General features: G+C 38.6%; 1 protein-coding gene across 1 annotated transcript; it reads left to right on the top strand.

Annotated features, from left to right (window-relative positions):
* Positions 1-56: 56 nt before the first annotated feature.
* On the top strand, positions 57-25,889 carry LOC306887096 (retinal dehydrogenase 2-like). Its single transcript, XM_079444603.1, has 13 exons — positions 57-364; positions 10,433-10,537; positions 11,056-11,196; positions 12,488-12,617; positions 14,894-14,955; positions 15,950-16,078; positions 16,433-16,546; positions 20,815-20,917; positions 21,572-21,756; positions 22,635-22,799; positions 22,888-23,045; positions 23,984-24,058; positions 24,157-25,889. Exons 1-13 carry the CDS (start codon positions 248-250, stop codon positions 24,227-24,229), a joined length of 1,557 nt encoding a protein of 518 aa, XP_079300729.1. The 5' UTR covers positions 57-247; the 3' UTR covers positions 24,230-25,889.
* The last annotated feature ends 1,446 nt before the right edge of the window (positions 25,890-27,335 follow it).

The raw sequence follows: 27,335 nt of genomic DNA, 5'->3' as shown, positions 1-27,335 counted from the left end.
AATCCTGGTACTCCTACATACCGTTGTCTTGAGAGTGGGTGGTATCTCTCTCACTCAGTATGGTCAGAAAGGGAGAGAGAGTAGTTTATGTAAATGCTCCATTTTAATTATATTAGGAGGACGGCCCTATTCTCTGCCCAATAAAAATGGACCAGGGCTGACACCTGGTTATAAACACAGGAAGGATTCCAAAGTTGTAATCGCAAATCGGTAGAAAAAAACCCAACCGGCATCTTCAAGAGACGCAATGACCTCCAGTAAAGTTGAACTGCCAGGAGAGGTGAAGAACGACCCGGCTGCGCTCATGGCATCTCTTCATCTGGTGCCCTCACCGGTACCCAACCCTGAAATCAAGTACACTAAGGTTCGTGAGACTTTTTTACAACTTCTTTCAAGAATCATAAAATTGCCTAAACGGGAAATGCAAACTTCGATTAGGTGACACGTTTGATTTGTCGTGACTGCGCGCAAACAAATCACTGGTCAAGAAACGCAACGTGTTGCAACCATGGCATTGATAACAGGCTCATACTCACGTATTTAAACCGAATGTAGCAGTATTAATCTTAAGATATTACGGCTCATAAGTACGGTAGATCAGGAGGCTTGTCTGCACATGCATTTGCTAACAAATAGCAAGTTTTTGGCTATATGGATTATTCTTTAGGTACGCGCAATAATGCAATAAGTATATCGATTCTCCGTTTTATTTTAATCAAATAAACTGACTTTATGTGTCCATATAAAGAGTGTGAAAGTCCAGATCTGCTGCCTGTTATCTAGCCTAATACAGAAGGGCATCGATCATGAAAGTTTTCTAGATCTTGATGTAGTGACAAATGAGAGTCAATAGAGCTTTAATAACGTTATTAAACCGGTTAAGAAGTATACAGGTTGTTATTATTTACGACTTTACTTTACGTGATAGGATCGGTGCGCGTTAGAGATCCGCCTCTATCTCTCCTTTTAATTCTGTGGAACAGTACAGTTCAGCCTAGCATCTAAATTATTCATAATGTCTTTATGTTCTGGACAAAAAATAAATAAATAAATAAATAAATACACTTTAAAAATCACAAACACGCTTTATGTTCATTATTGTGCTCACAACGCAACTTTTACTTTACCTCCATGACAATATCATATGTAGCCTACGAAATTTATGGACACTTGTTTTAAATGCAACTGTTCAGGGATACAACCCAGAAGATTTAAATCAGAAACTTTGTACACCACTAAAATTGCAGGGTTGATAACAAGTAGCTTACTATAATGACAAGAAGAAGGCGAAGTACGCCAGCATGTCAAAGTCTGGGCATTCACATTCATTTTTAGATACTTTAAGAATTTTGGGCTTATTCAGATTTAATGAGGTTTCTGCACTAGCTATTATATAACTTTAATGTAGTCATTTTATATTAAGCTCTCTGAAGAAGTGCTGAATCATTCCATAAAATGATTATAAAATATAATCTCTCTTGTTTTGTTGGTAAGGTCATCTTAAATTCTGCCAGTTTTGAGGTAATAATTGTATTGCTGTGAGGTGAGAGGATAAGTCAAAGTGCAGCACAGGCCATTATCACTGTGGTAAAGAGAGTGAAGTTCAACCAGAGCAAGAGCTGGAGACACCTGTGACATACACACCCTGAATCTCCTGCTCTCACTGCAAACCTGCTCTCAGAAACATATGGGAGTGTGAGAAGGATTCATACTTAGGAATTTGTGTGCTGGCTGTATGGGTGTGTGTGGGGTTGCTGTTTGGGCATTAGTGATGTGAACTCCCTTCACACCCTTGTCCATCTCCCTCTTTCTCATGGTCCCCCCCCCCCCAGCCCCCCACCCCACCCTCGCTTTTGATTTTGAGTGCCTGGTGCAGCACAGCACAGGCTCTGATGTAACAGTCCAAATATGCCCAATCAATACTATTCTTTGAAATGTAGTCAGTGCAGAGCCAAGTTTTTTATTATTTGTGTAAGACTGAGGTTAAGCCATTTTAGCGAAACTCCTTGGAGACTTCTTAAGTTGTGTTTTCTGTGCTGTTATTAAGCAGTGCTTTATGCCAGAGACGCTGAGTTATGGAAATATAATTATCGGGCATATTTAACATCTGATCTCGTTCCTCTATCAGTGTCAACCACTTATGTAAACACTGAATCACATCCAGTTCTGGCATTTAAAGTAAAATAATATCAAGTGGTGAAAGGGAGAGGTGGTGGCAAGTAATTCAGTTAGGTAATACAATAATCATTACAAAATGTATTTCACAGCAATTAATGGTTTGTTGTATGTGAGTGTCTGGTTATTAGACACAGTCATTGTTTCTTTTATTTATTTTTTATTCCAATAATAAATATATGGTGCATAACTTTTCTTTTATATTATAGTTATATTTTTAATTATTTATTTTATTAATTGAAAGACTTATTTATAAGATTAACACTTGATATAATGAGTGCTGCAGTTTTTTTATTTAGTTTTTGTTTAATTTGTTCACATGCTAAATCCAAATAACCTGAATAGCTAGGATTGTTTCTGTGTATGGTAAAATGACAGTAAAATTGCTACAACGTGGACTTTGTGCTCCCCAGTAAACTTTTCACCCCACCAATTACGTTTGTGCTTATTATGTGACATTCACTACACCTGTATTTGTTACAGACTTGAGATTAAACACACTGATAGGGAACCTATCTGCCGTGCCATTGAACATTTACAACTGAGCTTCCGCTTATCATGCCGATGTTTCTCAAAGTCCTGTTGTTTGGTGCGGACACCTGAGCTCAATACGCTTTACAGTCTTACAGAATTTCCTCTTGACTCCACACAGCGTATAAAGAGCGTGTTTGACTGGTCACGGGAGAGCTAGTCTGGCTGAAGGAGTTCTCTTTCTCTCTTTCTCTGTCTGCTGGCCCACTGGGCTGATAATGGCACTAAGGAAGCCATAAATTTGTCTTCGGTGATGGCTGGTTATGGATGTTTTCTCTCCTTTTTTTCTCTTTGGATGGAAAAGAGAAAAAGAAAGGAAAGGTTATGTTGATAGGTGTGTGTATCAGTGTAATTGATTAGGGCCCAGGAGTCTTTTTGAAAGAGAGGTGTTGGATTCCAGCAGGCAGGGTGATGATTTGCTCACTCCATTCAGTTATAACACATAAGTGAAGCAGACTCTTGAGATTAAAACCTGGAAGAAGATAGGAAACAGGACACAGGATATTACTCTCTCACTTTACCCGGTGTCATGCAGCTGATAATTGTGGTTTTGGATTAGATGTGGATTAGAACATGTATAGGTAATCTTTGCATATAATTCTGGGTTTTCTAATGAATGTGGTTTAATTGTTTAAGGTATAATTCTCTCAAAAATTAAAAATCTGTCATCATTTACTCACCTTTATGTCATTCCAAACCTTTTTTCTGTGGAACACAAAAGATACTTTGAAGCATGTTTTCAAGATAAAAATTAATATATTTTTGTCCGTGCAATGAAGGTTCGTGTGGTCAAAATATCTTGATTTTTCCAAAAATAAGAGTGAGTAAATGATGACAGAATTTTCATATTTGTCTGTGCATGTGTATGTTTCTCTATACTGAGAGCTTCATGGAGAAAAAGACACTTGATAGCCATTTGTTGTACATGTCTTTATATTTTAAGGGCTTAAGCGTCCAGCCAGGACAGTAGTGTGTGCTGAAGTGAGGACTTTTGTAAACTAATCTGGGAGACAGCTTGAGTGAATGAGGTAGTCCCCATCAATCCGTCAGTGCATGAGATAGTACAGATGGGAGTCAGGGGGGTTTTGTGCTCTAGAAGCTGTCCAGCAGGGTGTAATATATGGCCGTGTCTCACTGTTAGGGTCAGTGGCCCTGACTTACGAGAGTCTGTCCCATACCTCTGGAGTTTTTCACTTCAAAACCCACCATTTCTTCACATCAAACAGCAGCCAAAGTAAAGCATACACTGAGAAGCTTGATTTATTGTAAGCGGCACAGTAAGGACTCTCTCTCTCTCACCCTCTTGTGCTTTGACTTATAATTTTCCCCCTTTCTTACTCTTGATCTTTTCTTCACATCTTCCTCAATGATTATCTTTGGCCTTTGCACTGTTTTTCTCCCTCAGGAACAAAATGCTTGATTTTGTATCTTGTCTTTGTATTATTAACAATAGCCAGTGTTGGGAAGGTTACTTTGGAAATGTAATAGGTTACAGATTACAAGTTACCCTATTTAAAATGTAATAAGTAGTGTAACTTTTCAATTACTTTATTAAAGTAATGTAACTTTGATTTGATTACTTTGATTACTTTTCTAAATGTCTAAAACATTTAAACCAGGCAGGGTTAGCCTTACAGTAGTGCTCAACACTGATTACTGTCAGACTTTCAAAATCCTTCATCACTTGAATTAAGATTATAATAAGTAAGGGATAATGTACATCTTTATTTTGCAATAAGTACTGGCTGAATGTACATTATGCCGCTTATTACATGGCTGCTTGCCACAAAAGTAAATAATTAGACATGAAACACTGATCTGAGTTGAAACATTTGAACGCAAAGCTTCCATGTAGAAAGCAGTTGCTAGTAAGCGGCAAGTTCAAACTAGACGGACATTTAAGGGATATGGTGCAGTCATACCACTTTTATTACACAACATTTCACCACATAAATAATTAAGTACTAGTTTGTTAGTTATCTTATAATCCATTACTGTGTCCAAAACAAAATGGCAGCAGCTGCTTTTGTATGAAACAAAAGAGTGAGTCCACGATACCAGGTTGACAGAATTAAAACTGTATACATAATATTGAATTGAGTTTTAATATTTAATTAGCTAACCAAATGCAAAGCTTCCACCAAGAAAAACTGTTCCTAGCAAGTGTATAGCATCAACTTAACTTACCCGGATGAGTCTGTGTTATTAGCTTTTACCAGTTGTTATCGAGGAATAACATACCTTGGATTGTCACGACTGCCCAATCAGAATCAAGCATTCCACAGAGCTGTGTAATAATTAAATTTAAAGCACAGCCTTTAAATTTAAATCTTTAACTTTAACCTTAACTTAACACCTCTTATTTACTTTGAGATCATTCTGAGGTTAAATACAGATTTAAAATCATAATAAGACAGTTTAATAGCTATGATACTGATTTTTAAATCAAGTGTTTGCATAGTTATGACAGGAAACACTGGCGTCTAATAATGCCTTGGAAAAAACAATTCATCTTAAAAAATAAAGCTTATGCACAAACCCAACTAAGAAAAAACAGTTATCAAATATGCGTGTGTCCTATTCTGTGTCCTAAGCTCCTGAAACTCTGGTGTCTCATTTTAGAGCAGTCAATGCAATTTATGAAAGAAGTCAATTAAATCTGTATGTGGGTGTGTGTGAAAAAATTCAGATGTAACCCCCTTTGTAATCATTAACATTTTCAAAAGTAAGTGTAATTTAATTAAATTACGTAATTCCGTTACATGTAACTAGTTCCCAGCCAACACATTTCCTTAGGGCAGTCGTGGCCTAATGGATAGAGAGTTGGACTTGTAACTTGGTCCAGCAGGGATTGTAGGTGGGGGAGTGGATAACCAACACTCTCTCCACCCTCAATACCACAACTGAGGTGAGACCCTTGAGCAAGGCACCGAACCCCCAACTGCTCCCTGGGCGCCGCAGCATTGGCTGCCCTCTGCTCCGGGTGTGTGTTCACTACTGTGTGTACACTTGGATGGGTTAAATGCAGAGCACAAATTCCAAGTATGGGTCACCATACGTGGCCACACACCACTTCCCTTTCCTGGTTACTCCCCAACACTGACAATAGCATGTTTGTTCTAGTTACATGTAGCACAGATATGCTAACCATTATATTATATTATATTGACCAAGTAAGTATAATTTATATTTTTTGTTGTAAAAAAAAAAAAAAGAAAAAAAGATTAATTTGTTAAAGGGATAGTACACCCAAAAATGCAAATGCTGATTAGTTTTCCTCATGTTGTTCCAAACCTGCATGACTTTGCTTCTTCTGTGAAAAATGAATGAAAACCAGACTTGAGGTTGAAAAAATTATGAGAAAAACTTTGGGTGAGCTATCACTTGAACAGGTAATGTTACTTATCACAATCTAACAAAGATCTTTTATTTATTTTTTTCCAGCATTTATTCATCTACATAATATGGGATTATTCATCTATAATAACCTGTAATATGGTAATTCATAATTATAATTCATATACTACATAAATATATTAAAGTGATACTAAATATACTATTGACCATATTTGCTCAAAATACTAATGGCAATATACACTCTGTAAATGTAGAAATTAACATTAACCAAGTTTAATAAATACTAAAATATTGTGTATTGTTAGTTCATTTCTAACTCATTAACTAATGTTAATAAATTGTTAATAAAAAGTTTTGTCACTTTAGACTTACATTTTTACACTTTTATTATGTAATGCTAACTAAGATTGACACTTGGGGTGTCCCTGTCAACCTGCTCTCTAGACTAACATATGTTGCACAATTCAACATTTCACCTTTGGTAAATTTGATGAATTATGTTACAGAAAAGACAGCGAGAACATGACATGCAGTCTCACTTCTTTGTCTTAAGCTCCCTCTTTTCCTGTAACATCAGTAATTATTTGAAGAGTATCCAGTTACAGAGTGAAAGTGAACTGATCAGGAATGGATATGAAACTTCTTGTGCAGACCGAGACCCGGGCTGCAGGTGCCCTGTAAGGATCCGTCTGGCTCTGGAATCCCAGCCTGTTCCATGAAAACACAGATAAAGTGTACATATAAAAAATAATCGTTTTACAATGGCCAAGAAATGTTTGCCATTAAATATCCCTCATGTGTCTGAGCCATTAGAAGGTGCTGGCGGCCAAACAGATGTTTCACTGGCTGTAGCGTGAGCTTTGGCATTCTCCGTCCGCTTTCCTGCTCCGCTTCCTCCTGCAGTTGTGCGAAGCCTCCAGAGAGCTCGCTGGGACAGATGAGAAACGGATTAGCATTCTACAACTGCTAGAGTCATTCGAGTCACCCCCCAAAAAGAGTCTTCTCTAGCTCTAGCTCTCCCTGAGGAACAAAGTTGACCTCCTGCTTTTGTGGCCGATAACCCTCTTTCCTGTGTGAAGTAATGCTGGTGATAAAAATCACAGCAATAAGGAGCATAAGCCTAGAGATGCTGTCATCGTTCGCCGTGGGTCCCTCTTCCACAGTCTGTTTGTGATAGGCACTGCATATCTCACCATCTAATTAGCTTTGCAGACAAGCGTAGTCAGCACCGTGAGACTGACAGCTTGAATAAAAAAACATGGAGTGATTCTAAATGTTTGCAGCTGTCTTGTGCTGTGGCCTGTGCGTAAAATCTCAACCTATCTGCACTCTGTCCGATTTCGTAACAGCCTGTAGTACAATGTGTTAGCGTAGGATGAACTGGCAGCGCTTCTCTTTCTGTTTGTGTACTGCATCAAGTGGCTGTTTTGTTTACAAGATAATACATTTTCTGGCCCCCTGCTGTTGTAAACAAAATCTAGTTGTCACAGCTTGGCGGTTAGTTTTCATACTCAATTCAAGTTGGAAAGTACTTCCAGCACTCTGCCTCAAACAAACTCTACTCTCTATGTTTTTAGCTTAGCCACACTGAAGAGAGTTGTTAAAAATCACGAGAATTTATGTGAGGGTAAGAAAAAAGCGTATTTGTGTGAAGACTCATTTGTTTCAGTTTCAAAAGCAAAGAAATAGTTAAGCAAAATTGCATGTCATTTTAAAATTAATGCCATTTTACTTATTAAACTGAGCATATTGCACCTTTTTAGTGATGTTCAAAACTTATAGCTGTTTGACAACTGACTATAGTTATTTATAGACTGTTTGTCAGCCATGTCTACACTCGAGTCAGGTTTGTCCCTATTTAGCGATGCTATAATTTTAATGATTTTATGATGTCTACTCAAGGATAGAAATGTACCATAACTGTGTCTACACTGAAATGAGCTGTTGGCATGTAAAATTTGGCATAATATGAGCTTCTTTTGGTTTGCTAATTCACTAAAATGGACAAAAGTGTGGAGATTTAAGTCATTGTGACCTGTGAGAACTGTATTTTTTACTTCAAACAAGAAATAGAAATTTCTAACAAGTAAAAAGTATCTTTTGCGGTGTAATTGTGTTAGAAGTATTCAGTTTCGATAGTAAAGTACAAATTCCCAGAAATAATGCTTAAGTATAGTAATGAAGTACGATTACTCAAGTTCTTTACAGCCCTGTTGAAGCCTCCAGCAGGGTTTCGGCAAAGAAGTGGTGATCAATATGAATTTTTGCACTTTTGCACTTGCGTTCTTATCCCTTTTCTTTAATCAAAGCCAAAGTATAAAGAAAGCTTGAGAGTTGATTTACTGCACCGGCCTGTCGCTCTTTATCAACTTTCTCAATGGGAAGAGACAAAAGTCCGAGAGCCCCCAGAGTTCAGGGAAGACTGGGCCAAATGGCCTCTAATGGTCGCCTTTTTCTAGTCATGATTTAGATGGTGGCCCAGTCCGCTGCTCACCCAGCATTCCCCTCTCCTCCGTTCCGGGGTGCCGTAAGTGTGGGGTTACGAAGAGCATAAAGCTACCCACCGTCTGCATTCTTCCCCGGCCCACTGGCCTGTCACAGTCTGCCCTTGATTTAAGGCATTCCACTACAGTGGCCTCTATAAATTTTAAAACTAATTCGCTCCTCTACGGGGCTTTCTGATAACTGATACTTTTATGAAGTGCTCCAAATGAGAGTCAGATTAAAGGTGGCCCTCTTAAGGCAAGAGGCCTGTGAGGAGTGAGCTAGAGAGAGAGAAGTTTGATGTAAATGTATCGGAGAGGAATCAGCATGGTACAGACTGATACCTAGCCTGACTAGGAGTGATTTATTCATGCCAGTTTTAGGGGAGACACAGAGTGGGAGTGACTGAGGCGGCTTGAACCGCCTCCAAGTCAACTGGCATTTTATACCTGTTCTAAAGTCTTGACTCTTGGTTTACAGCCAATTAAATTGTACTTAAGCCTGTAAGTTTACATTAGTAAACATGTTGGAGAGCTTGAGGAGGCCCAGGGCCACGGTTCACTTTGAAAGAGACGTCTTCCTCTATGCAGATGACAGGAAGAGTAAATGTGTTTTATGTTAGAGTAAATGTAGAGCTCACAGCCAGCAGATGCTTTTACACCTTATTTGACACTGGTTTGTTGAAATCGGTTTAAGTGCCATCTGTTTGTGTAAGTCTTCAACTGAATATTAAAATCACACTTGACTTATGTGTATGTTGTGTGCATAGAGAAAGATGTATTTTTCTTTTCTTCTTTATCGAGCTTGAAAAATCCATCTTTTGGAATCTGAGGCGGTTGTTTTACAGGCCGCTTCTTTTAACGCATCACCAGCGCCAGAGTGCGGCCCATGTTTTATGATCTCGTAAATGAGCAGTGATGTTGTGAAACGTGTCTGCGTGTATTTCTGCATTTGTGTGTGTATCTATGCATTCTATCTATGGGCGCATTTGTGTCTTGTGTGTCTGATAGGGATTTATCTCTCCTTTCCCCTTTCCCCCACCTCTTTCTGTCTGGTTGCTGGATCACTCCCAAGAGAGTGATATTGGGCAGCCCTGCAATAGCACACGGTTCCCAGAGATTCCTCTCACACCACAACCATGAAACACACAGGGGGAGAAAGACTGTCTCTTTTAATTCTGTGCATCATCATGAAGTTACCAACTAACTCACTGTAATTCCTCATTGGCCTAAAGATGCACATTTTATGGATGGTGTTTGACATGTTCTGCATTAAAATGCTTAATTCTCTTGCAAACAGTTGTCTTGTTTTGTTACAGTGATTTTAAGTAGTGGTGGACGAAGTATCCATATCATGTACTTGAGTAAAAGAAGACAGGCACATGGAATAGAGCTTATTGATTTGAACTCTGGAGTCTCGCTCCAACCAGTACAATTTATGATCCGATTCAGTAAGTTCATCATAATAGAATTAGCTCAAAAATAATAATTTGATCACAAATCCTTTCTCAATTTCTTTAGTTTGAAATTGATATATATACATATGTTATTTTAGTATCATTGATGCACTATTATAGTTTTGATCAATATTTTTATTTTTTATTTTTTAGTTTGCGTTTTTAATCATTTTGTTGTGTTTATGCATTTTTTTCAGTTTTAGTTAACTTAGTAAATTTTGTTGAAATGAAATGAAAAATAAAAATGTAGCTAAAATAACTTTTTTTAAATTCCTTTTTTTCATGAAATGTTTATTCCAAGAAACGTTTGGTGTGTGCACCAAAACTAAAAAAGACATTGTTACTGTCCACCACTGATTGTAAGTATTTTTTTTTAAAGGGGTGTCACTGTTGTGAAAACTAAACTATCTTTCTCTTCTCTCTCTGTAGATTTTTATTAATAACGAATGGCATGATTCTGTGAGCGGTAAAGTCTTCAGCACATACAACCCGGCTACAGGGGAGAAGATCTGCGATGTCCAGGAAGCAGATAAGGTGTGTGTGTGTGTGTGTGTGTGTGTGCTTTTTTAGCATGCTAGTGTGTTTGTCAGCAAAGTGTGTATTTGGTAATTGGTCAAACCATTGCCAGAAACAGGTTTGGCACAATTGCTCTGCTGGACTACATTTAGTCGTCCAGCACTGCTATTGTGCTTCTCACTTTCAGCCTTCACTCAGCATGAATAATCATCCAGAATTGAAAGAGAGGGAGGGAGGGAGGGGGTAGTAGTTCAGCCTAATGTGGTTAAGCAAGCTAGAGGCTATAGTTCCTCTCTGTAAATCAGGCAGAAAGTGTGGAAAACCAGAATGGATACAGGAAACAGAGACCCCCTGAACGTGCAACTGGGGAAGTCATTGAGACTCATCCGGAATGAATGGATTTAATTTGTCCCAGAGGTGGACAAACACCTGTTTACAGGATAAGGTTATATCATTAAGTGCTCTACTGTCTCTCTCCTCCTCTTGTTTCTATCCCTCTCTCTTTGTCCTGTGCCCTCTCTTTGCCTTTCTGTTAGGCTGATGTGGACAAAGCCGTGCAAGCTGCGCGTTCGGCCTTCTCTCTGGGTTCGGTATGGAGGAAGATGGATGCATCTGAACGTGGGAGGCTGTTGTTTAAGCTAGCTGACCTGGTGGAAAGAGACAGTGCCTACCTTGCTGTGAGTACTTCATCCAACACAAAAACTAAACTTCTACTTAAATGTTTGTTCTGAATGAAATGTATAAGTGAAGTTGATTTATTAAATGTAAACCTTAATGCCATGTTGGATATTACTTTTGGCCCATGTTAACACATGTGGGGCATCTTTTTTGCTCTTTACAGACTATAGTGCTGTCACAAATAAATGTTTTATTACTCGGGGCACCTATGTTATCCATCAGGTGGAGACATTTTTGCACCGTATTCCAAAAATATATCATTCCAGCAACTCTTTTTTTTTTTGCAGATTTGAAAAATCCTGCATGATGTTTTTTGATTTCTGTAATATATGTCGGATAAATGTTCTGCTCAATTAGAAGCAAAATGCCTGACCCATGCTCTCTTGTTGACATCAGTCTTGACTCCCCCATAACTATCACCTTCACTCACGAACCAGTGGTCATCTGACCAGACTTAAACCAAGTCTCATTCTAATCAGTGCCAGTTTTCGGTGAGTGAGAATCAGATTTAACAGGACAGAGCCATCTGAGCAGACAAAGACGCTCACAACAATAAGCAAGTGTCTAATGAGTGGGCCTGTCTGTCTGCCTCAGGCTTATTGAAGCTTCATAGCAGGAGCCGTAGGAGTTGTTGTTTTTCTAACAATTTTGATTTGTCCTTCAAATGCCTGAAACCCATGATGATGACAACGCCGAGTTGAAACACATGACCTTTGGGCGTTAACGATCACTTAGGTTGAGAGGGAAACGGAAAAGAGAGGTATTGTTCTGTTCCGTGATGTGCTTTTATCTCTGGCGTTCTTCCGCCCTGGACATCTGCTTATACTTCCCACTTGCGGAGATGTGTCTAAAGAGACCGATTCAGATACAAAAATGCTATGTTTGTCTGCGTGCAGCTCTCCGCCGTAGCCATTTTGAGTAAATCTCTTTCATGTTACAGTTTAGACTTTGTCTTAAATGGACTGAAACAACAGATTTTCTCCATCCAGTTCTAAACAAGTGCCAAAGCAAATTGCTTTGAAAGAAAAATGCAATGTCCATGTGGTTACGATCACTCTTTATATCAATCTAATCCCACGTCGATAAGAAATCATGGTTGGCTGACACAGAGATAACAAAGTCAGGTCTCTGGTGATGGCTATATGAATATCATGTTTCCTAGGGGAGCAGATGGAAGTGTGTGCTTTAGATATGCTTAGTCTGAATGCAGCGTGGGGGGTGTCAGGTTTAATCTCTATGAGTGATTTTTCATCACACGCCCACACTCTCATCTTCCTTCTCTCCTCCCAGACCCTGGAGTCTCTGGACACTGGGAAACCTTTCCTCTCCTCCTTCTTTGTGGACCTTCAGGGAACCATTAAAACTTTTCGATATTTTGCTGGATGGGCAGATAAGATCCACGGTTCCACGATTCCGACTGGTAAGATGATGCTCATCCTGTCATAAACCCTCACCGTAGAATTAGGCAGCATTTAAATTATGGGGGTGTTTGAAGGGGTGGGGGGTCTGACCACCCTAAGGATATCAAAACAAACGTTTGGAGTTTTAAAAGTAGATTACAGAGATTTTTTTTAGCATTTTAGTAACCACAAAAGTTAGCCTGCATGCAAAGTTTCAGGCACTCATAAACAGAAATAAGGAAGGCAGTGGATATATTTCGTGGGATAGGATATAGAAAATATAAATATTGTAATTATTTGACATTTAATTTTAGATTTCTGAAATTTTTATTTAAATACATATTTTTTTAAATTAATAGTTTTACTAAAACATCTTCTTATTAAAAAACAAAATTAAACCCTTTGTATAAATCCTTACACATAATTTTTTCAACATGTAATTGTGCATATATGTACACAGCAATTGAAAAGTTTGGGGTCAGCAAGGTTTATTTTTTTGAAAGAAATTAATGCTTTTATTCAGCAAGGAATATTAAATTGATCAAAAATTATAGTAAAGACATATATAATGTTACATAAGATTTCTAACTGATGTTGGTGTTTAAAGTTTATATTTATGAAAGAATAATTAAAATAAATCTATCACTGTTTTCAACATTGGTAATGATAAAATGTTTCTTAAGCACCAAATCTGCATATTATTGTTTTCTGAAGGATCATGTGACACTGGAGACAGAATAATGGCTGCTGAAAATTCAGCTTTGCTGTGAAAGGAATAAATTACATGTTAACATAGAAAACTTATTCTAAATAGTAATTTTAATTCTGTTTTTACAGTATTTTTGATCGAATAAATGCAGTCTTGGTGAGCATAAAAAACTTATGAATTAAAAAGTGTATATTCGTTATTAAATTTCACAAATAGGGTATGGTACGTTATATATCCAAAATCACATTATGTCACTGAATTTTTACAAAAGCTGGTGACACAGCGATGCAGAAGCAGCCGTTTTGGAGAGCATGGAGGATACATGCGCACTGGACTGGAAACTGTCATTATGTCAATGCATACCAGACCTTTAGGTGCAGGCCCATCCCAGACATTTTTGGAAGTTTGACCTTGAGCAGATAGACCACAGCTCTAAGTCGGGGTAGAGCTGTGTTTTCTCTGAGGCCTGCAGGAGATGTTGTGGGGTTATGAAGGTGCACTGAGGGTAAACAGACAAGGTCCCGTAACAGTTATAAATCTGAGTGCTAATGGCCGCCCTCCTGTGGAGCGCTGCCATCGGTGGAGCACAGTGACAGCTACGGGGCCGGGGGGCTCTACGGGGCACGGGGGGGCACTGGGGGTCTGTTCTGGCTAATTTAGTTGTTTGAAAGGAACGCGGCAGGGAGCCTGGAGACTACGGGACAGCAGTAGACTTGCAGCTCTGATGTCACGGTGCAGCCATTAGTGTGCAAGTATGTGTGCGCGGGGGAGATTGTGGAGCCGCCCTTCAGGGCCCCCCTGTCACATGGGCCACATGGGTTAGAGGGAATCGAGAGAGGTGTCCGCCGTCGGGCGTCCCTGTAATTATTGTGCATTCCAACACTGTCTGTTACCATTTCTCTCTGATTGGCTCGCGCTCTGATATTTGCGCATTTGCTGTCCTATACGGTCCTTCATATAAAGCAGACACTCTAGTATTTGATAATATCTCTCTCGTATTCACTCTCATCTTACACAAACAAGCACCCATGCTGCTGCATGCTTTTATGATACGATTTTCACAGCGGGAGAAATAAAAATGAAGAATGGAGGGGAAAAGAACTGTAAATCCCCCCATCAGCACTGGAGCTCAGCATTGGGCCTTTGTTGTGTTGCTAAACCAAACTTGCATAGTGGGAACTCACAGTGATTTGCTTTATTTCATTTCCAATCTCATCCATAATAGATTTCAGCACAAACAAACAGAATGTGTGTTTTTGGCCTTCTCTTATCTGGCCACCAAGTGAGATGAATCACTGGCATGCCTCTCGTCCAGATGCTTTACGCAAACTGCATGTTTCCACAGCGAGGGATGGAGTGATCACACTCTTTTCCATGTTTCCGTAATATAAAAACTTTTGTAGACAGTGATATTATCATAAGCTCTTTTGCTTGAAAAGTTAGCAATACAAACTTTTCTGTATAATGTCATTTATTTTCACCTTTAATTTGATTTATTTTCTAAGCACAAGTATAAAGTGTCTTTGACACCATTTTACCCTGTGTTGACTAATACTCTGATTCCTTTTGTTTTTTTCTGTCACATAGATGGAGAATACTTCACTCTTACCAGACATGAGCCCATCGGAGTTTGTGGACAGATTGTTCCTGTGAGTGTTTTGGCCCTATTTTAGATTTTCCTTAATATATTTTGCTTAAAAATTCCCAGTCCTTAATAGAACCCCTTAGTGAGGGATGACAGGCTTGTTGAGGTTTGGCTATGGTGGTTTAGTTTTTGGGGAAGCCCTCTTTTGTTTAAAGTTAGCCTAAAATTAAAATGCTATTTAATAAATTCATGTTATTGATCTTATTGTGAATGATTCATCCATTTTGACCCTGTGATTTTTTTAATCAAAATGTCATAACTCTATCTTCTGTTGAAACAACAGACTTCTTTTTGGTGACATTTAATTCTGCTTAAACTCTTCCCCTTTTTATAAACCTCTGCAAGCTCTGCAAGTTCAGATCTGCATCCATTCAATCAACAAGTGAGATAGATTGAACCAAGTTCCCACCATAATTAGTTTTGCTAAGATGTACGTCACAAAACTGCAAAACATATCTGCAGCTATTTCCATTAAGCTGTAGCTTTAAAATATATTGCTCAGGTTACTGGAAGTGTTTGAGGTTCTTAGTCACTGTACGGTTGGCTACAAACAGACTGGCAGGAGGAGGTCATGACCAGTGCCAGTGAGGCAGAAAAAGAAAGAAAAAGGAACTGAGAAATAATGAAAGAGAAATGCATGGGTGAGTGGGAGGTATACTCGAAGGACAGAAATAGAAACAAGAAAGAAAAAAAAGATTGTGACAATGAAGTGCTTACCACTCTAGACCTCATGACATGAGAAATGACTTGTTTCCAACAGTGCACACCAAATATTCCTCTAAAATCAGGTCCATCTAGCAGGTCTTAGAGAATTTTAGGAGACTGACAGGCACAAATTACTGGGCTGAAGTGATACAGAAGACTGTGTGATTCTGTTTAAAAACATTCGGTTTCCAAATGAATGTGCAGGACTCTGAAATCATTAGTGAAGGAGTTATGCTCTCAAGAAGCAGAGATATGAGGTTGTCTGAACAAGTTCCTGACCTATGTCTGTACAGTGGAACTTCCCCCTGGTGATGACAGCATGGAAATTGGGGCCAGCGCTGAGCTGCGGGAACACTGTTGTCCTGAAACCTGCTGAGCAGACCCCTCTCACCTGCCTCTACATCGGTGCTCTGATCAAAGAGGTACAGCAACATGATTTTACAACATTGTTTTGAATGACCGCATCACGTACATAATACAGCCATAAAATGATCAAAGTGATACAAAAGCAACATCAACATTCAACACACATTCATGCATATGAGTGCTATTTCATCATTCGTTCCCCACTGCACCCAGACCTTTGTTGTTCTGCCTTTCCCTTTCTCTTGGATTAAGAGGCCCATTTTCTTCTCTTCCTTTTGATGTTCTGTCCATCCTCTCTTCCACAGGGCCTGTAGGGAGGTCGGGGTGGGTCTGGATTCCCCCTCCACGGCCTGTGGTGTTCTTGGCTCAGCTCTCATCTAAAGCTTTTTCCTCTCGTACTGTTTTCACAGGCTGGGTTTCCACCGGGAGTCGTCAATATTTTGCCAGGCTATGGGCCAACCGCGGGAGCCGCGATTGCTTCGCACATGGGCATAGACAAAGTGGCGTTCACAGGATCGACTGAGGTAATTTTCCTATCGGATAAATGGAAGAATCACACCCTCTTCCCTCATCCTCCTTTCCGCCGGTGTGACATAGGCCCTGTCCCGAATGGCAATCTTGATGTGGACTTGCAGTCTTGTGGTCTTCATTCAGGCATCAGTGAAGTGTGCAAGACTGCAGGCTGTCACATTAAACATTTTAGGCATTTTAGGCAAGTGCGGACTTGTAGGAGTCATTTGGAACCACTGGGATGTTCAAAAAATTTAACTTTAAGGGTACAACAGCTTGTCAACGGGAAAGTACCCTTAAAAGGACAACTTTGTACCTTATTTATTCCTAAAAGGTTCACAGAAGTACCTTAAAGTCCTACTTATAAAAAGAAGAACGCAAAAAAAGTGACAACAGTGCATGTGATCATAGTGATATGGATATGTTTACTCTTGTCTGACCTCAACAGACTGAACAGAAGAAATGTACAAACGAACGAATGAAATATATGAATGAACGAATTGTAGAAACAAACTCCATTTTGGCCTAATATTGTTAAATTATATCACACCAGTTCGTTCTTCAATTCCACTTGATATATAAGATAACTTTGTCAGGTGCATATTAGTACTTTAAAGTAGTAATACGTACTCAAAAGGCCCCAATATATATGCATATTTTGGGGGTAGATAAGGTACAGAGTTGTACTTTTAAGAGTACTGCCCCATGTGACAAGCTACTGTACCCTTATAGGTACAATTTTTACAGGTATGTTTTTTTTTTCTGACAGTGAAGGGTTAGTGCATTTATACCCCATTACTAATGAGAAGCCTGAGGAAGCTGTGTTTATTGGGGTTCTGTCTGCTGTCTCATACTACACATGCTCTCACACCGGACCACCTGGCTTTCCAAAATCATTTCTAATAAACAGGTTTTAGGTGGAAGTGGCAGTGAGATGTTAATATACAGGTGGTCTGTCACAAGCACGGAACAGAAACAAGGATTGGACACCATGCCCCCATTTCATATGTACTGTTAATGTCGCCCCAGTCTGGTTGGACACCTGAGTTCATTTACACTTTATAAGTGTCCTGTGCATACCGTATAATGAGTACCCTTTCTATTAAACTCTATGCATCAGACATTAGACAGTTGCACTGTGGCCCCGAAGGAAAAATGACCCTTTGAAGCCAACTGTATAAATTTAATAGAAAGCCAGGGACTGAAAATAGGCACCATGTTAGGCACAGAGAATTTACCGCTTGAAAACAGGCCTCACTGATAGCAACATAACTCTGCTGTGACAGCATATTTTAAACAGTGATTATCTGTAGCTACACTTGCCTCACTGGTAAGAACCCTTAAGCCCCTAATTCAGTTACAGCCTCTCATAAATCGAAATATTTCAGTGCATGTTTTGATCTGTTCTTACATTTGCAGCATGTCTTTTGTTATTAATTGAAGTGAATTTTGGGATGTTTAGAATAGACAGAGCTAAAACTTATGATGCCATTTGCTTGACCGGAAAAATGAGTTTGTTTACATGCCCAGTTATAATCGAGTTACAGAGGATTTTTACTTAGTGGAGCTACAGTGTTCATCTGTCTGTCCAAGAATACATAAATATACAAAGGATTAAATACAGAAATGACCTGTCTTCTTTGAAAAAGCACATGATGCACGTTATCACGTTATTTGGTTCTGTTAGTCTGGCTTTGCAAAAACTAAACTGTAATGATTTCAATTATTTACTGAAATTTGAAAGTGCACTACAATTCAAAAGTTTGTGTTTATCTTTATTGTTAAATAAACAGAGAATTGTATGTGTGGACACACAAACAGAAGTGTTGTTTCAACAGAAAACAAACTAAGCTTGTGTCCTTGAAAAGCACTTGTTGAAATGCAGCAGATGTTTGTTTTGTGGGAAATGACAGTTAAGTAATTTCCCAGTGCTCTTCTATTGATGACTGCGATGACTTTTTCTTTCCTTTAAATCAAAATGTCATTGATAAAACAAGAATGTAGTGACTGAGAAAGAAACATCAACAGGCCACACAAATCCTGAAATGATCATAGCGTCACTGAAAACGGTCCCAACCCACCCGTCTTCACCCACTGACTGACTTTCACAGGAAACTCATCACCATACACCCCACCCTCTCGTCCTTCCTCTTCACTGGCAGCGGCCACACAGGGTTTTGCTCTTCTCCTCGCGTCAGCACCGCTGCTGTGGGTGTTGCTGAGCTCTAATCTGGACTTGATTAGACAGCCCAGATATCTCATGCTGTGCATGTGTGTACATACACAGACTCTGAGTCACTTCAGCCGTGTGTATAAGGGAGGACTAGGCCAGGGGTGGGTGGGGGGACAAGGGAATGAGGCATTCCGGTGTATTATGACCTGCCCATTGCTGCTATTTGGGGAGTCTAGCCCCTTTGTGACAAGTGTGCAGTGCGATTTCTTTTTTATCTTACATAAATCAAAAAACACATTTAACCACATTCTTAAATGGTTTCAAACATTTTATATGTATTATTATTATTATACGCAAATTATGGTCATGACTGTAGACAAACCAGGAGTAACTAAACATTGTGGCACTAGTAACATTTTTTGGTTAAAGAAGCTCAGCTCAAGTGAAGTGACATACGGCCAAGTATGGTGACCCATACTCGGAATTCGTGCACACACACAGCAGTGAACACAAACACACCGTGAACACACACCCGGAGCAGTTCTCTTGAATGAATGGGTTTGTTTTGACAGTTCTTGTAAATTAACTGATTTGTACATGGCAATTTTAGCTTCTTTTTTTCACTTTCACTTTTTGTAAACATTTTATATACAGCATAGCAGTTTTAAACTGTGGTAATAATCACAAATCAGCATATTAGCATGATTTCTGAAAGATCATATGACACTAAAGACTGGTGTAATGGCTGCTGAAAATTCAGCTTTGACAACACAAAAATAAATTGCATTTTAAAATATATTAAAATAGAAAACAGTTATTTTAAATTGTAATAATATTACTATTTTTAACAGTATTTTTGATCAAACAAATGCAGTCTTGGTGACAATACAATAATATTTATAATACTCTTCATTCAAAAACATTAAAAAATCTTACCGACCCCAAACTTTTGAGCTGTGGTGAATATTTAAAAAAGCACGGCCACTTTAAGTAGCTTCAGTGTTAGTAGTTTGTAGTGTAGCTGACCACTTTTTCCAAAAAGTGGCTTTATTATAGCATAACTACTTACAATTATGAAGATCTTGTAGCTTGAAAAAATAAAAGTAGCTTCCCAAAACTGAGAGCAACACTCATAGTATCTGTGAGAGGTAGGCATTTACATTCGTACAAAGAGCCCAGCTTCCATTTTTTCCACTGAGCGAGAGTGTCAGAGGGAACTGAGCAGGATTGTTTTCCCTTCGTCTTCTCCCCTCTCCCTTTCTCTTTCCGCTGTCTGATGGAAAACAGAGAGAGAAAATAGTCACTGTCAGTAAGTATGTTTTGTGGAAAGGAAAAATGTACAAATGTTTGTTTATGGTTAGGAGTGCGGCTCACCAGCCTCTAAAGCCATCAATTGGCTGTGAAGAGTGAGACTTTTTCTCACACACGTTCAGTTGGAAAAGAATAGTTTGACATGAGCATAATGTTCTCTGTGATGTGAAGCAGTGCCATGGACAGCAGCTGTGCGATGTCTGCAGTGCTTACACAGGCCTGAACAGCATGTAAGATGAGAGCCAGTCCACCGCTAATGTGAAACTTTAGGTGAAAAGTAGTGTGAAATCCAGTTGGAAGAGAACAGATTCAAGGAAGAGCAGCAAACAACATGGAATTATGAAGCCGTAGACTCCTGTTAAGAAGAAACGTGCTCCTTAAGCTCAAAGAAACCAAAACCAGACCAATAATCACTACATACGCTTTCATTTATGCACTAACAAAGCCAATAAATGCATTTTAAAGGTCTTGTTTCACTGTTGTTATTTTGTGGCTCCAAACAGTGTTGAGCATCCTACACAAACCTGCGGTCGGTTCTTCCTGTTCTCGATTAACTAGCAGATACTGTTGCGTGTAGGATATTCCATTCTCTTTGGCCGCCACCGTATGCGCTAATAGATATTTAAGATGTGAACTGAATCTCATGGGCCTGATAATGGTGCTGGTGCTGGTCGCCTTGTTGAAGAGGGGCTTCTTAGCTGGCAGGATTTATTAATGACAGCATCCCACTGATGTTGAGATTTAGTAAGGCTCCTCTGCGACGTCCCAGTGATTAAAGTGGCTCTTCTCTCTCCACAGGTAGGCAAGCTGGTCCAAGAAGCAGCAGGAACAAGCAATCTGAAGAGAGTCACGCTAGAGCTCGGTGGAAAGAGTCCCAACATCATTTTTGCAGATGCTGATTGTAAGTATTCAGACACTGTTTTACGGCTGGCCTCCTGTTGTCCCTCTGCAACAGTTTGTGCACAGGTGCTACTCCACAGACTCTTACATCAAAGACCTTTGGGGATCTTTTAGAGCTGCGTCTGGGCAAAAAAACTGAGTGTCTTATGTTTCCGAGAGGCCCATATACATTCAAATGAGCTTATCTCACTTCCTAAACCCTTGGCCCTTATTGTCTCTAAGTAGCCCACCAAACCGAGGCATAAGTCAGAGCTTTTAAATGTTTTCAGCAGCCGTGAGCACGGCCCCCGTAAATCAGCCGAATGGACCCTGCCCGGACGCATCACACCATAGCCGTAAATCTGCCGGCTCCCATTAACCCTTCAAATGCCACAGCCTGCCACCCTTTTCCCAGGTGTCCATTATCCCAGACAGATGCACATACTCACGTGTATGTATGCATAAACAGCAGACACACCAGAAAAAAACTGCGGAGAGATATGTTACAGCTCTTTAACTGGAAAAGTATGGCTCCAAGTCTATAAATAAATTACTTATTGGCATGTAAGGGATACACTGCTCATTTATCACCTGTTGTTTGGGCTGTTCTTTGTTTTATTTAAATAATAGTGCATTGCTGGTAGATGTTTAATAATGTGTTTTCTCTCTTTCTCAGTTGAGCTGGCAGTCGAACAGGCCCATCAGGGTGTTTTCTTCAATAATGGTCAATGCTGCACCGCTGGTTCCCGTATCTTTGTGGAGGAGCCCATTTATGAGGTGTTTGTGCGAAGGAGTGTTGAGAGAGCACGGAGAAGGACGGTGGGAAATCCCTTTGACCCAACCACTGAGCAGGGACCTCAGGTAAGACCCTGTTCATTGCTTAAATATGATAAATAATTAACATACACTAATGTTCAAAAGTTTGGGTTCAGCAAAAGGAGAAAGAAAGAAAAAAATGTATTCAGAAACTTGAGTATACTTTCATATGTACTTTTATTCAGCAAGGAAGCAATAAATTGCTCAAAAGAGACAGTAAAGGCATATGTAATGTTACGAAAGATTTCTATTTAAAATAACTGTTCTGTTGAACTTTCTATTCATCACAGAATCCTGAAAAAAAATTGCATCACTTTTTCCACAAAAATATTAAGAAGCAACTGCTTTCAACATTGCTAATAAGAGAAGTTTCTGGAGCAGCAAATTAACATATCAGAATAAATAGTGAAGGATCATGTGACACTGAAGACTGGAGAAATGGATGCTTAACATTCAGCTTTACCTTCACATTAATAAATAAAAATGTTTCATAATATTAAAGTAGAACACTAAATGTAACAATATTTTGTAATAATATTTCATATTACTGTTTTTACTGTATTTTGTAATCAAATAAATGCAGCCTTAGCGCATAAGAGACTTATGCTTAAGACTAAAGAAAACCTTACCGACTCATATTTTTGCACAGTAATGTGTAAGAATATGCTATAATATATACCTAAATAATAATCTTATTTCAAAATTCATGTCATTACATATATTATTAAACAAAATCTGTGAGTGCCATCAGAATATAAATTTAAAAATGCTGTACAATTAAACATTAATAATTAAACAAGACATTATATTATCTGCATAATCTACCCAATTTATTATTAAAAAGTCTGATACCTGTTCCAATAGTCAGAGAGAATAAAGACACAGGATTCGGTAGCTGATCATCTCTGTGTTGACTGTGTCAGGTGAGTGCGGAGCAGCAGAGTCGTGTACTGGAGCTGATTCAGAGCGGCATCACTGAGGGAGCTAAACTGGAGTGTGGCGGCAAAGCTCCTCCTTCTAAAGGCTTCTTTGTGGAGCCCACAGTCTTCTCTGATGTACAGGACCACATGCGCATTGCCAAGGAGGAGGTAGGCTTGATTGATCGCTGAATTCTGAATCTAACTTGGAATGTTAAATGTTCAAAGTGTTACAATAAAAACAATTACTTTGTTTTAGATATTTGGGCCAGTTCAGCAAATCATGAAGTTTAAAACTATTGAAGAAGTGATTGAGAGAGCCAACAACACAGAATATGGTCTGGCCGCAGCGGTCTTCACCACAGACCTCAACAAAGCCATGACTGTCTCTGCAGCTCTGCAGGCCGGCACTGTCTGGTAAGAGTTTATCACATCAGCAAATCCTCACACAAAATAAAACACAAATGTCATCCACTTGTTTTGTTTTGGGCTCAAATATCATTGAGTTATATGCACACCTTAATGTGCGCACTGCAAAACATCATTTTCTACACAAGTGTTTTTGTCTTGTTTTTATTAAAATATCCATGTTTAAATCAAGATATATTTATTTAAGAAACAAAATGGCATAAGATATATAGATTTATTTTCCAAAAGATTTATCAAAATTAAATGGTTTATCTTTAAATTTAATTTATTTCTCTTACCTATTGGCAGATATGAACTTTTATGATTTCTTTTTAGAAAACAAGAGAGAATACCTTAAGTGCTTCTTAATTTAAGAATGATCTGATCTTTGTACTGGGGGGGTGTTTGAAGTGTAGTCACATTTATTTAAATCCAGTCATTTAAATAGTAATCCACATGATCTGCAATTATGTGTGAAGGTGAAAGAAGACATGAAATCCTGAAATTGTGACCCTGGATCACAAAACCAGACATAAGTTGCAAGGGTATATTATCGATTTTTATTTTATGACAAAAATCATTAGGAAATTAAGTAAGGTCATGTTCCATGAAGATATTTTGTAAATGTCCTACAGTAAATATATCAAAACCTATTTTTTATTAGTAATATGCCAGAACTTCATTTGGACAACTTAAAAGGTGATTTTTTCAGTATTTAGATTTTTTTGCACCCTCAGATTCCAGATTTTCAAATAGTTGTATCTTAGCCAAATCCTTAGTCCAATCCTTACAAACCATACATCAATGGAAAGCTTATTTATTCTGCTTTCAGATGATGAAAATTTACACTTATAACTGTTTTTGTGGTCCAAGGTCACATATGTCACAGAACTGAATGTAATATCATGAAATCACTAAGACTGTGAAATGTATTTTTTGTTGTGCAGGATCAACTGTTATAATGCCCTGAGCTGCCAGTGTCCTTTTGGAGGTTTCAAAATGTCCGGCAATGGTCGTGAACTGTAAGTGCATTTATAAATGATTTAACATCACGATCGCATTTTCTATACATTTGATTCATTTTGATTTTCCACTGACACAGTTGTTCTTCATTTTCCAGGGGTGAGATCGGACTGAAAGAATATACAGAGGTGAAAACCATTACAATGAAGATGTCAGGGAAGAAATCTTAAAGCACAACTATGTACGTTCCTAGCAGCGGGAAGTCTTTCTCTGAGGTTAACCACTAGCCATTATCCTTTGGTTGTCTATAGTGGTAAAACACCACACAGTAACCACCATCACTTCTGCATTGGAGCACCTCTTCTCCTGCATCTTCGTAGGCTGTTCTCATGAACTACCCTTCATCTCCATCCTGCGTCCACTATCAGCTCCACATCCACCGCCACAATTAACTGCCTCCATCCATTCCAGCTGTGTCCTCCTTTCGCCGGCTCCACTAACCATACTAAAGCACTCGGAGTCCCGGTGAAAGAGGGCTACGCTTTTGACAACTGCACCAGCAACGTGCAGAAACTAACAGACTACGACCACTCTCTCTGATGATCTCCCACGGCAAGTAGCCAAAGGAGGTCTGTTGTGTCTGAGGGGTGCCATTCTCAAACCTCATAATTAACTTGCCTTTCCACTGGGTAGAAATCAAGTAGGCATATTAGTTTTTACTAAGACCACTGAAGCTCTCTATCTCAGAAAAAAAAAGATTTGAATGAGTATTAATTCTAAAATTTGTGTAATTGCTTTGTGTTTTTATTTTTCATTTCATTGTTTGATTGTTTTTACTATGTATAACTTTGTCGATGTCTTGATCAATGTAAGCAAAAATGATTTACCTCAAAAAAAAGAAAAAAAATCTTGGTGTGTATTTTCAACATATGATTCCTTATTGATGCCCATTTATTGTTAGGTTTAAAGAATTATGTACTATGAATATAGAAGTTAAGATATAGAGTAATTTCTTCATTAAAATGTTTTACTCAAAGGCCTCTCTTGAAGGTGATTTTCTAATTGTCTTGTTACAGCATAATGACTGAGAAAAAAACGAATCATTAGTAAAAGACAGGGGAAAAAATCCCTTTACAGAGATCCTTTTGCAAGACTCATTTCTGCTTCAGTTGTTGCATTTATTCAGATGACTCTGAGTATTCAGATATATGTCAACCAGGGTGAGAACAGGCTGAGTCAGAAATTGTTTGGTAAGAGCTCTTCAGATATGAGCAACAAGAGCCAGATATAAGAAGCACCCAGTAGTGCAACTACCTTAGAAGTTGCATTCCCAAAGAAACAGTCACAATGGATTTTCCCAGCAGCCCAGCCAGTCTGCTGATATCCTTAGTCAGACCAACATGCATGATGAAAAGACTTGGCTACTTTACACAACACTGGTCTGGATCTGGAAGAGCAGAAAAGGACAGCACAGAGCTTTGAACTAGACCACAGAAAGACCACTACAGTGCTAGTTCACCTTCCTGTGGACCGCATGGAAATTAGTCTGAACCGTTTCCTTAAGAGTTAGTATATGACAACAAAAGTGGTTTGTTTCACCTCAAAGACGGTGTTGCATGTCTTCAAGTGTGAACCCATCAACACAGGAAAGTGTTGGAAGGTTGCAGGCGAAAGGCCTTACAAGGATTGTTTAATCCATTTGACGTTGTTGCACAATGGTGTCATCGACCCTTCCCTCCTTAGAAGTCTGTTGAATAGTATTTATAATCCTCTGGAGTCTCATATGATTACAGTGTACCAAGTTCACACCGATATTTCTACATGACAGTAGTGTAAAATCGCTGCTTTTTAGTAAGAAAAACATGATAAATCAATAAATGGCGTTATTACAGACTTTATGTGTGATTCTTAAGGGTGCATTTTCATTTTTATGACTGGTAGTGCATTGTGAACTCAAATGAATATTAACTTTGTCGCACCCTTACAGATTTCTCTTTTTTCAAAATGTGAGAATGATCATGATCGCTTCTGCTTTGGGATCCCGATTTCAACCAGCTTGGACTCTGCCTAATGCAGACCTTACTCTTGATAAAAAGACCACAATAATTTCCTTGAGAGTTTCAAAAGAAATTTTAGTAATGTGCGCAGTCTGTCAAGATACCAATGTATACTGTAAAATCTATGTATATTTTCAAAGTTGTGGAAGTAATATTTGGAAGTGTCTAATGTGAAATGTTTGTTTTGATGACATGCATTGTCAAAAAAGTATTTGTTTTAGTTAATAAAATTTTCAAAGTAAATAAAATATTATTGGAGTATGTTTTACAAAAACATGTTTCAGTTTTTCTACTTCAGAACTCCATGTTTAATTCAATTTTACTTGCCGTTTCTTTGTAATTGCTAGTCAGTTTCATCACAAATTAAATTATATTAAATTAAACGATTTTTTTAAGTAGAAAAACTGAAACATGTTCTTGTAAAACATACTCAAATAATATTTTATTTACTTTGAAAATGTTATTAACTAAAACAAATACTTTTTTGACAGTGCATATAATCAAAACAAACATTTAACATTAGACACTTCCAAATATATATTCTTCAGAACTGCTATACAACTCTATATTTGTAAAAGCAAAAGAAAAAAAATTATTTAAATATATTTTTTACTGAAAACAAAGAAACAAAAAAGACAACAGCAGAAATGCATTGATGCTGCATCTGAAGTCTAGAAATGTGATGCATCTTTCAATAATTCCTCTTTCAGAACACATGAATAGAAGTTTCACACAATTCGTTGTTTAGTTTTTTCTTTCAGTCAAACGACACTGCAGGTACCTCAATCTTAACATAACCATCTGCTATTTCTAAACCTGTACTCCCATTGCCGCATGACTAATTAGCAAGCAGAGAAAAAGAAAAACACTTGAAGCATGTTGGGCTTCAGCCAGCTTCAGTCGAACCTCTGCTCCCTTAGTTGGGAGTTAGCTAGTTTCCTCTTTCCTCTGATATCACTCCTCAAGCCTCATGCAACAATAATATGGCCCCAATTGCATGACATTATAGCTTCCTTACATGCACATGGGAGGGCCGGGGGCTGAGGTCCCTCCTGACCGCAGACGTACTGCGCTCAGTTCCCAGCTAGAACCAGCTGCACAGCTGCTGCATGGGAGGAACACAACTGGATAAAGAGATTCCAGTCTGTTTTGGGGAGAAAAAGTTTCCTAACAGAGCACTTCCCATCTCTGGGCAGTCCATGTACCACTGTTAAAAATGCGATGCAGCTGTGTTGTGGTCCCAAAGGAATATTTTAAAATAAAAGTACACTGTCAATAA

This window comes from Barbus barbus, assembly GCF_936440315.1.
Source record: "Barbus barbus genome assembly, chromosome: 2".
Taxonomy (NCBI): Eukaryota; Metazoa; Chordata; class Actinopteri; order Cypriniformes; family Cyprinidae; genus Barbus; species Barbus barbus.
The sequence above is the reverse complement of the archived record's forward strand: the minus strand, read 5'-3'. Positions and strand labels throughout refer to the sequence as shown.